Below are 12,214 nucleotides of genomic sequence, written 5' to 3'. Positions count from 1 at the left end.
TGTGTGTGTGTGTGTGTGTGTGTGTGTGTAAACCTGCACAATCATATCTCACCCACTGAAACAGCCACCATCCGCTCTGCCTGTCACCACTGGAAACGAAGAGCAGGGACCGTTGTATGTCAGCAACTGGAGAGCTGCTATCTCCAACCATCTGGGAATGAGGAAAATAAAGTGAATCTCTGAGGATGAAAATAAAAATAAAATACAGCTTTTAAAAGTGGAGGCAGACAGAACATCCCCTCCATAGAGTAGAGCTCTGTCATAAACCAAGAGATGGCTATCTGCTCTGGGAAGTGACAGACTCGACAGCAGCACAATGTGCATGTATCAAATATATTATGCATGAACAGAATATATTGTGGCTGAAATTTTCATATGCATTTTAATTTCAGTCATATGTTGTTCCGAAGACACAACATCAATACAAACTAAAAATATTATGGAGTGTGCATTAATCTCCCTGTGGACTCCTTTGTTTTGTTTCTAGCTTGCACACAAACATACACCTGCCTCCCCTCCCTTTATAGTCTCCACCACACACATACACATACACGAACACACACACACACACACACACCACACACACACACACACACCCACACCCACACACATATACACACACACACACACACACACACACACACACACACACACACACACACACACACACACACACACACACACACACAGACAGATATGAGGGAACGAGTGAAGCAGTAGTGAAGCTATTGATGCAGGTGGAAATAATTTACAAGTTGCACATGGGAGCTGGAGGACGGAGCCTATACTCTCGCATTCAGGAAGGTGAACACATCTATCATGTCCTACAGTGTGCATGCTATAAGAGCTCACTTTTTGAGTATGTTGGCGATAGTAGAAATGTTTATAGCACATCAGAGCGCAATACAAACTCCAGCTTCTCTCATATGCCCGTCTTGAGATATGCATGCTCTTATCGCTGCTGACGGTTGCCTTGAAAAACTTGCCTGCACGGACTCCGCTGATCATAGAGAATTCCACAGCTCTCTGACAACAAAACCCATACCACGGTAACTAACAGCCGCCTATCGCCGCCAGCCGCCCTGCGCCGACCTGATTGGACCCTCAAATTGACTGACGTGCTCCTCCGCGTTTCCCATTGGCTACGCGGTAATGGCCCCGTGACTGCGTTCCAATGAGACGCGCTGAAGGCGGAGCGCGTGGGCTGAGGCGCAGCTCTCCGTGGTACTTAAATGGAGCTGGTGCTGAAAAGAGTGAAGTACTAGCACGCACGACAGCCGGAGCGCCCGGTGCGCGGTGCGAAGAGTGAGACACACAAGTGTGAGAAGAAAGAGGGAAGAACAAGAGAAGGAGGACAGAGGACCTTGCCGCCCTCTGTACTCATGGACCATAAGGATATTTAACCATTTGCCCGGGGAGAGTACAGGTAGACTCTTTTTATCCACATTTTGCACCGTGCGTAAAGACGCAGGTATTGCATTATCTAGCCTTACTCTTAAGCAGCTGCAACCCTCATACTATTTTTTTCTTCTCCTTTTTTTCTGCATGGGAACCGCAGGCTTGTTCACATTTCACTGGAATTAATGATTGACTAATGGGTGTGAAGGGAGCAAGGGGCAGCGGATCATTGCTTGCGTTCGTGTACTCTTTCGGCTCAATAACACAAGAGTGCTCTTTCCCCTCAGTACAGGTGACTGCTGAGAAGTGATGAGTGCTTTCTTTGCCTCTTATCTATTGAGCAAAAGGGATTACAATTCAGCCAGGCTTCTGTGCATAATGTGTCTTGTTATATGAAAGCTCTATCTTACGCTATTGACACCCATCTCTCTATCACTCTCTGCATCTTTCTCTCCCCTCGCAGACACCGCAGTCCATGCCTCTGCCTTGCCAGGTCATTGATGGGAAATCAACTGGATCGGATCACCCACCTCAACTACAGCGAGCTGCCCACGGGGGATCCGTCCGGGCTGGAGAAGGACGAGCTTCGGGTCGGCGTCGCTTACTTCTTCTCTGACGAAGAGGAGGAGGTGGACGACCGCACTCCGTCCGACTGCGGCTTCACCAAGGACCTCAGCCCGGCCGAGGAGGGACCATTCTCGGTCAACGAGGCGGGGTACTCAGCCTTCTGCTCCCAGGAATGCATCTTCTCCAAGCTGCAGGAGAACGAGGACTTGAATGTGTTCGCGGCCAAAACTTTGCTGACTATGTGCAAACCGGGGGACCTGCTGGAGCTAGTGGCCACGGCCCAAGCCCCCCACTGGGCCATATACGAGCAGGAGGATCAGGTCATTCACCTGCACAAGGGCGAGATCCGCAAGGACAGCCTGCTTGAGATCAGCAGTGGTCGCCACGGGAGGATAGTGAACAATCGGTACCGGTACCGGCCGCTTCCCCCTGACCTAGTGAGGCAGAACGCAGTGGGACACCTGGGCCTGAGCAGCGAGGAGATATGCTGGACCAACTCGGAAAGTTTCGCAGCGTGGTGTCGCTTTGGGAAACGGGAGTTCAAAGCTGGGGGAGAGGTGCACTCGGCGGAGCAGCAGTATTTCCTCAAAGTGCATCTGTCCGGCAGTGGGGTGCACACTCTGGTCTTTCGCAGCCTGGAGGACATGATCCGGGAGAGGAGGCGAGTGGACGCCAGTGGAATTCTCAAAGAGCTTAACGGGGGCAAGGAGTGATCAGGGATTCCGTTTGATATCCCCCCCTTACCATTTCTCCCACACACCCTCCCCATTGCGCACGGACGCACAAGCAAAGGCACACACAAGCACACAGACAGATGCATACACATGCAAGGACCTGTTGGTTTTGGACTGTCTGCTTGTTACGGATGGACCCCGGGCTGCGTCTGGACAACAGGCGCTCTGTGGAATTTGCATACATTTGCATTAGGGCTGAAAACTGCGAAAAAGCGGCCATATAAACAGACAACGCCCCTTCAGATAAGACTTCGTGCTGAGTGGGACACACGATTTCTGCTAAACCCCGAACTGCGAAAGTCACCTTTTACATACCGCACATAACGCACACGGCTCGGTTTCTGTTTAATTTCTCGGGATAATGGAATTGGCCCCCTCTCGGCGCAAAGGGCGCCTGCTGCGGCAGACCAGACGGTGAGAGATGGGGAGGGGGGAGGCGGGGGTGAAAGATAGGATCTGGGATGGCTATGGACAAGTCTCCCTTCTATTTTTTTACTGTTAGCTTTAAAACCGGGACTGACCATAACACAGATCCACTAATTCATAGACCTCTGACAGTCCCAGATGGCTACGCAGTTGCCTAAACAAAGCCTTTTGGCTTGATCGAGCTCCCCTTTTGCCATATCAAGAAGAGTATTGTCATTTTCACAATGCTGTCATCCTGCTCCACAGCACTGGATGTATGTGTACAATTGTATTCATATTGATTTCAATTTGAGTCCCTTATTTTTGTATTTACGTTTAGTGGATTTAACCCTGATCTCTGATTTTTGGTTGAAATAAATGGAGGTTGAAATATGAAAATAAGCACTTGGGTCTGGCAGGTGTTGTTTGGTCACACATAATTACTCTCACAAACACATGATCTCTCTCTCTCTCTCTCTCTCTCTCTCTCTCTCTCTCTCTCTCTCTCTCTCTCTCTCTCTCTCTCTCTCTCTCTCTCTCTCTCTCTCTCTCTCTCTCTCTCTCTCTCTCTCTCTCTCTCTCTCTCTCTCTCTCACACGTGCACATGGTGATATTAATTATTTATGCCCGAGTGCCTCCTGACCTGCCTTGAGCAAAATGGGCTTCATATATCTGCACAGTATTTGGAGGCAGTAAAATGGTCATCTGCATCAAAGCCATGAAGGTTTATGAAAAATCCATATTGGATCAGGGAGCTACATTACATAGGCAGCTGTACAGAGTCAATGGGAACATGCAGTGTTTGGCTCAAGGCTATTTCCATGTCTGGGGTTTATCCTGCTGGTATTTCAACATTCACAGACATGTTGATCTCCAGATTATGTTTTTCCTCCCTCTCCCATTACAACTCTACACATTTACTAACATCCCATTTCACAACTGCAGTGTGTACAAGATGTCCCTCCATATAATGCTTATCGTGATCAAACACACTGTGTTGTTATGGCACCTGTGTTGTGTCTCTGGATTGATGTTGTGGCTCCTCTGCTCTGAGAGTCAGACAGTGCCTTCCTTTTCTCGAGAGATCTGCTGTAGTATCAGTGACATTGGGATGAATATCCTCGCTGTAACTTCTCGTGTCTCCTTGCATTTGCCTAATTGAGTCTGAAAGCACCAGCGGATGTGGAAGTAGATTTATGGCCGTAGTCTTTGTTCTGCCTGCTACACCTGTGATTCATTGTTGATCATATCCAAGGGTGGAAGAGGTTTTCAACATAACGTTGCTGCTCTACAGCTTGTTTGGTTGTATCTGTTGTAGGAATCATGTATTAGCCTTATTGTGATCATAAATAACAGAGCTGCAGCTGGAATGGAAGACAAAGAGTTTGTGTGTGTGTGTGTGTGTGTGTGTGTGTGTGTGTGTGTGTGTGTGTGTGTGTGTGTGTGTGTGTGTGTGTGTGTGTGTGTGTGTGTGTGTGTGTGTGTGTGTGTGTGTGTGTGTGTGTGTGTGTGTGTGTGTGTGTGTGTGTGTGTGTGGGGGCGTGCGTGTGTGTGTGTGTGTGTGTGTGTGTGTGTGTGTGTGTGTGTGTGTGTGTGTGTGTGTGTGTGTGTGTGTGTGTGTGTGTGTGTGTGTGTGTGTGTGTGTGTGTGTGTGTGTGTGTGTGTGTGTGTGTGCGCGCGCACAGATGTTGAAATCTCCCCACTCAGACGTGCTTGACGTCAAAACACAGACTAATAAGCCGCTCATTCTTGTGCCTTGAGAAGATTTTCTCCAACTATTGACCCAAATACTTAATTTGATCGGCTTTGCAGTGAATGTATTGACACATTTTCCTCTCCTGTTAACTCCCTTTCTTTAGCTTTTGTTGGCTGGTATATAAACAGTCTGGCTTTCCTCTCATTGTTTTACCTTTTTGTTTTTTTTATACGCAGCAAAGCCACATTACAATCAAATGTTGTTATTGATACCAACTTTTATTGTGAAAATTGGCAAGATCATGTTAATAGAAGTATTCAATCATCAGATGCTTTGGATTTGAAATAGGAATTTAGTCATCATTTAAACGCATTTTAATGTGTTTCTTGCTAACAAACATCTGTTCTATTTTATAGTTGATCTTGCTTTAACTGCTGATGATTGTTGAGTACATGTTTCTAAAAGGTTACATGTTGAATAGATAGGGGTGTAACGGTTCACAGAATTCACCGTTCGGTACGTACCTCGGTTTGGGGGTCACGATTCGGTACGGGTTCGGTACAACAAGAAAAGGCAAAAATAAGTCCCAAATGCATAATTCCAGGTTTGTTGTTATTTATTTTTGAACAGTAGTGCAAGTTTCAGTTTAAAAATAAGGAACTCTAACATTAACTTCATTACACAGTGAAAAACAAACCACAAATAGCACCACACACACTCAGATGGCCATATTATCTATAATGGCTGATGTCAAACAAAAAGGTTTCATCAAGCTGTAAAACTAAAAATAATGTCTTGAAAATATTGCAAAATAAATAGTAAGAAAGTGTTTCCAGGGCGCATAGCCGTTGAAATATATATGCCAATAGCTTCCATTATTTATTTTGGTCTCTCGGCTCTCATGTCAATTGGCTTCTTAAAAACAGCGGGGATAAGCTGTTGAACTGCTGTTGTCTTTTGCCGGGCTCCGGTGATTGGCAAATGTGGGTGATGCCTTCTGATATGATTTAGCATGTTTGGCGTGTGTTACCATTAGCATGCCCCCTGGATTATATATAGTGTAATGGACACTGCCCTGAGTGACAGACTTTTTTCCCTTCATAGAACAAGGCGTATTCGTCGTGTGACTGCATGTGCCGAATCGTGACGGTTCGGGACGACTACGGATACCGTTACACCCCTATGAATAGAGATGGCCCTAGGCGGGTGATTGTGTGTGTCTGTGTTTGCAGGGGTGTGAATGCGTCAGAAATTCCCCTATAGGTTTGAAAAATCAGGGTAGTGGGGCAGCCGGTGTTAGAGTGTGTATGCATGTTTGTGGTCTGTGACTAATAGGCCTCTGAAAAAGATGTTCTAGTGTGTAGGATGTGTGTGTTTGTGTTGCTTCCAGGCAGATAATGCACACCACATTGTTAGCTTGAGAAGAGACTTCCTCTATTTGACACGACATCACTGACATGTGTGTGTCAGTTTGGCTCTATGTCTGTGCTTGTGTGACAGTGTGAAACCTAATTACCAAAGTTGTTTCAGGTTATATTATTTAAATACATATATATACAGAGAGAGTATATTGGCCATATGTTGTTTGCAGGAATATTCATGTAGGGCTTCATTTTTGTATCCATCCAGTGTGAGAGTAAACGCCGTTACTAGGGCAACTCAAGCCACTATCATGCTGTACATCCACTTAGGTCGTGTGCCTGCATGCGTGAGTGTGTGACCATGCAAACCCTCCACAGCTTAAAGCTAGTAGTTAGCGTTAATCGCTACTCATGTAAGACAAACATATGACAACCAAATCTGCCTTTCTTTCTCCATCACACTCTGACTCACTAGGGACCGGCTATTGTTCCTTTGTGTGGTGGTATGGATGCATTCAATGGGGTTTGACTTCATTTTGTGTGTGTGTGTGCATCTGGACAAAGCGGATCGCAGCTAGCCTGCTGCCAGCTAAAGCAGCGGTCTCAGAGGAGATGTTCTGGGGAGGAGGGAACAAGACAGAGTATCCTGTCTGCTCGATGCCTTTAAGAGGATCTCCCTCTAATCTAGACACTGGCCTGGACTCCCAGTAGGCTTCAATGTCTTGTCCTCCCCCTCCCTGCTTTATTTTAACAACAACGACGGCACAGCTGGAGATGTAAATGAGGCAGTGGTAAATGGGTTACATGCTGGTAAAACGTTGCTAACAATGGCTTCCCCTTAACAGCTGTTGTAAATTGTGTGCATACAATCTATGTAGTATTTCAATGTTTGGAGCAGCACATTCTGACATTACAAAATAATCATATGCTGCAACACATTTAAAATAAGATGGTGATCAAGCTCTTACATGTTCTCAAAGCATAGTCTTTGTGTTGTATTTTATAGGTTGGTACTGGACAGGTGCTAGTTTGGTTATTCCTTCAAGTTGGCATCTGTATGCAGCAGACCATCCTCAGTTTTTTTCTTACTGAAATAACTTGTTTTGCACACTATTACATTTCAATAGATACAACTGGAGATATTCTATATATTTTTTCTTCACCAGGAAATAACCAAAACCAACAATAAATAAATAAATAGCTTTATTTGTTGGATAAAACTGTTAAAAATACATAATTGAGCCGGTAAACACTCACTAGAACACTGAGCTGAAATCTATCCCAAATACACTATTAACTCCTTTTTAAGTAATGTTTGTTAAAAAACAACAGTGCCCAGCTGTTTTAGTAAACTATTGAGCCTTTTCCTAAATGAAAGGTTATGTTTGTGAGCTGATTTCAAAGATGAACAAATTGATGTTAAGGCTAAGAGCCCAGAAACAGCTTAAGGATGATTAGGATTAATGACATCAATGTGCTTCCAAAAAAGCTTTAAACCGAACAGTATTCGAGAAATCTAGGACACTTTCAGCCACTTGGATGAAGTTAGAACATATTAGTCAGTCTACCTTCATCAAGTAAGATTCATGTACGATTAAGCCTATTGTACCTTATTTATGCCAATACCTTAAGTTAGTAGAGACCAATAATACATGTTATAACAATGGAAAAGTAACTCTACCTCAAGAGAAACTTTAATTGTGTGTAATAGCAGCCTTGCAGTGTGTGTGTGTGTGTGTGTGTGTGTGTGTGTGTGTGTGTGTGTGTGTGTGTGTGTGTGTGTGTGTGTGTGTGTGTGTGTGTGTGTGTGTGTGTGTGTGTGTGTGTGTGTGTGTGTGTGTGTGTGTGTGTGTGTGTGTGTGTGTGTGTGTGTGTGTGTGTGTGTGTGTGTGAGTTTGTGTTTGTCTATGTGCTTTGTGGGAGCTTAAGTGTTCTTATACTTGCAAAGGGAGACTCCTGTAGGGACAAGTTGTAACATGTTGCAACAGGTAAATGTTTCCGTTGGAGCGGAGCACACAGACATTCCCACTCTACTGGAAACAACCTGCAGGCCCCGCCCAGCCCAACGTGCAACAGGTGGACTAACTGACATGCAAAATAACCGCCTCTGTTGAAACGACCTTTGTCCGCACCTGCACTGTGAATGGAAAGCTATACTTAAATCCTGTTTGCTCAATTTAAATTCACAATTGTATCACTCCTCAAAAGCAATGCAAACAGACAGAAACAGTTTGAGTGTGAAAGATAATAGAGAGTTTGCTTGAATTTGCACTGTAACCGTTGATTTGTATTTTTTGTACCTATAGCAAAGATATATTTTTGTCTAATGTGGGTATACATGCTATATTTCTTTGGAATATGTGAAAGAAGTATCCAGATCATTTACTTAAAATGCAATGTTACTCTCATGTTAGTGCCTTTTCCTCTATACTGTTTCCTCTATACTGTTGTGTAGTCCTAAAGCAGCATAACATGGAAGTAAAGTTATTCCTCAAAATTGTACTAAGCACAGGACTTCCGTAAACACTTTCCACTTGAATAACCTTTAGGGGAATTGTTCTAAACATCTGTTCCTAAAGCAAGAACTTTATGAAGTCATTGTTTCTAAGGAAAGTGTAATGTGTTTTGTTAATTTAGTATCTAGTATGAGGCCAGTTGCAAACAACCTTTAGGTGATAAAACCAACCCGTAACATTTCTCTACAGCTCATAAATGTTCTATTCTCGGGCTCCAACATTTGACTGTGCTTCGCTGAGTTTCGGGTCTGAGTGGCCTCAGGATATGCGCTCCACCACAGCTGCACCCTTTCAGCCTCTCCACCTCTGTCAAGAGACAATGAAAGCTAAATGTCAGGCGCATATTGTCGACAACCTCTTAAAACATGTAGTGGAAGAGTACCTTTCATTCATTGAGTTGAATAGCTTTACGGACCTTATACTGTGTTCACTGTGTTGCGAAGATATTTGATTTGGAACAGGAGAAATAATCATCCTTCAAGGAAGTCAAATATGCTCAATATGATATTTGTCAGGTGAAAACTAATACAGACACAAATTAAATGAAAATGTTTGACCTCAGTTGTAATTTCCCATTCCCTTGAGTTTCATTCACGAACATTTTGTAAATGTCTCATCACATTTCCTATTGTGTCTCTCATAATCAGTGTTTTTCAAAGCTCCAAAAATCATCTCAATTCAACAGCCACGAGCGACTCCAAACATATTTGCACATAATAATCAACAATTTGGCAATAAAACATTCATGTATTCCATGAAAACATTCCTAACAAGAGAATAGGGCTGCAGTCGAATAGTCCAAATATAAGCTCCTAAATTCTAACCCTATCGTCTATTCCTTGACCTCCGAGTGAAACGTCACGGGGTTAAGGGATAGTGGACAGGAGAATTCAAAAGGACTTAGGAGAAGAGACTGCGGTACTTTAGAGAATCCGAATGCACTTTCACTATCCGACGTGTTTATGATGCGCCAGCGGACGTCATGAATGTGCGTCTGCTGCTGTGGGGAAACCATGGAAACTACAGTTTTCTATACAGCGGACTACAACATGGATGTTTAATAAGAACGAGGGACTACTGTGAACTCATCTAGAGACTCTGCTCCGTGCTCTGATGCTGCTGCTTTGCTTTATGAACGTGGACAACAGAGAAACATATTCTTCATGACCAAAGTTGGAATTGAAATAAAAAAGGAAAGTGAAACTTATGCTCGTCACCCTCTCCCTCCGGTCCACATTAATACTAATGATCCCAAAGATTGTATGAACTATGAAAAGATCTTAAAATAAATACAGATGTATTTATTATAAACGTTAGTCCTTAACATCTATCACTGTGTATATCACCATTCAAACATCTTTTAAAAGTTGAACAAACCCCACACAGCTCAGTAAAGACTGAAATGTTGATTTTATTTGATAATTTCAGTAAAAACTAACGTTCATATTTCTCTTTTTGATTATAATACTGATGAACGTTCAAAACAAAGCACTTTGGCAACTTACCACCTATGTTTTAAAATGCTTAATAAGCACCGTAACTTTCATGATATCATTTCTCGGTCATAATCGGTTGTTTCCGTGAACAGCCGACTGTTGAGTGACGGCAAATGCTGCGGCTGCAAGGCATTGTGGGGCAGCATGTTCGCTTAGGGAGGTCCAGTGGTTCCTAAGCTAAAGGAGGTTATAAAGGAAGTTTGAAACCTCCTTTCCTATCATTCTCATCATTCTAGAGAATTTGAACCGCACTTATCATGGCTGCCACTGAGGGACTTCCGGGTCATTTCACTCCTTTAGGAAGGTTCCTAAGCTAAATGGACTATTCGACTTCAGCCTTCGATTTGAATATCTTTGTTTGATGAGGATGAGTTAATTTAGCGCCCCTGTGGAGGTCAGACTGAGCAGTGATTCGCTGTCTGGTCTATCGCCAGCAGGTCTATCAGAGGGTTTAACCTCGGGTTGACAAATATCGGACCCATCAGTCCACCCTGACTGTTTTATGTGTGTGGCCCCCATCCTTCTGCTCCTCACTCTTAATGAGTGAGAAGAGAAATGGCCCTCAGGCTGTGGCCCTGCACAATCACAGTTTGATTAATGGGAAGGACCTAACATAGCACCATCTTTCCGTCTCTGTGGTTTTAACCCTTTTTAAAAAGTCACCGGAAAAGGTTACTGTAAATGTCATTATGAGCATTTCACAACCTCACCGGCTGCCCTACTCTGAATAACCCGCCACCGCTTAATGTCATTCTCTTAACATTTCGTCATGTTATACTCAAGAGTGTTTTTGCCCATGAAAAGGTTTAAATCGTACCATTTCAAAACGTTACACTCTGTGGCTGGAAATCTCTCCCGCATCTTTTACAATTGCACGCTGTTGAATAATGCCCTCTGTGAATTCATTTTCACAGAGAATGTTTGAACTGAGTTTTTCTTTTTGTCTCACACTGCAGAGGTCTGTGTGAGGAAGTTGGTAATATCTCTCTCTCTAACTCTCTCTCTCTCTCTCTGTCTGTCTCGATGAGGATTTTAGAGTGCATCTGGAAAAACAAGCATGTGGTCATTTGAGAGTCAGTGTGTGGCCTGCTGAGGCTATTTAAGAGGTGGAAAAGCATGTTGCTCATCAAGGTGCACAGCGTGTGTTTGCATATTTACGCCCATGGCTCATTCCCAATTTAAAACAAACACATTTATATGATAGGACTGGGCAAGGAGAATAAAATCTCAATATTTGGAATGATGACATTCATTAAGTTGCTGTTTTGTGCATACATCAGGCATGTTCCAACATGAATATATCTAATCAAGTCACCATATCACCACACCTGTGAGGCGGATAGTATTGAAAGTAAAAAAGTGATTACATTTCACAGAACAGTTAGGGATGAGTTGAAGTTGGACAGGTCTCCCTTGAAAAAGAGATCGATTATCTCAATGGGACCACCTGGTTAAACAAAGGTTTAATACAGATAAGTTCATGGGGGACTCGAAGAACATGCTTTCTCTCGGCTCCCCAACAGGTTGATCCAGCAGTGGTGTGTGTGTGTGTGTGTGTGTGTGTGTGTGTGTGTGTGTGTGTGTGTGTGTGTGTGTGTGTGTGTGTGTGTGTGTGTGTGTGTGTGTGTGTGTGTGTGTGTGTGTGTGTGTGTGTGTGTGTGTGTGTGTGTGTGTGTGTGTGTGTGTGTGTGTGTGTGTGTGTGTGTGTGTGTGTGTGTGTGTGTGTGTGTGTGTGTGTGTGTGTGTGTGTGTGTGTGTGCGCGCGCGCGCGCGTGTGTGTGTGTGTGTGTGTGTGTGTGTGTGTGTGTGGGGGGGGGGGGGGGGGGGGAGCAATGTGATAGCTCACTAGATGACAATGGCAGTTTTATCCCCATACCAAATAGTTTGTGGCATACAGCTTTTTACAACTTTTCTTGAGTAACCACATCAAAATATCAACAAACTCACATGTGGGCAACTGTGGCTGCGAGGGACTGTGGTCCTGGTTGTGGGTTTGATCCCAGCCGGTGCAAGTCGGCATGTCGATGTATCCTCGGGCAAG

At 44.0% G+C, this 12,214-nt stretch overlaps 1 protein-coding gene across 1 annotated transcript; it reads left to right on the top strand.

The window, feature by feature from the left end:
• Window positions 1–1,271: 1,271 nt before the first annotated feature.
• lratd1 (LRAT domain containing 1) lies at window positions 1,272–3,506 on the top strand. Its single transcript, XM_034076160.1, has 2 exons — window positions 1,272–1,426; window positions 1,862–3,506. The coding sequence occupies exon 2, from the start codon at window positions 1,899–1,901 to the stop codon at window positions 2,676–2,678; it is 780 nt and encodes a 259-aa protein (XP_033932051.1). The 5' UTR covers window positions 1,272–1,426; window positions 1,862–1,898; the 3' UTR covers window positions 2,679–3,506.
• The last annotated feature ends 8,708 nt before the right edge of the window (window positions 3,507–12,214 follow it).

This window comes from Pseudochaenichthys georgianus, chromosome 24, assembly GCF_902827115.2.
Source record: "Pseudochaenichthys georgianus chromosome 24, fPseGeo1.2, whole genome shotgun sequence".
NCBI lineage: Eukaryota > Metazoa > Chordata > Actinopteri > Perciformes > Channichthyidae > Pseudochaenichthys > Pseudochaenichthys georgianus.
Note: the sequence above shows the minus strand (reverse complement) of the source record. Positions and strands in the feature narration are given on the sequence as shown.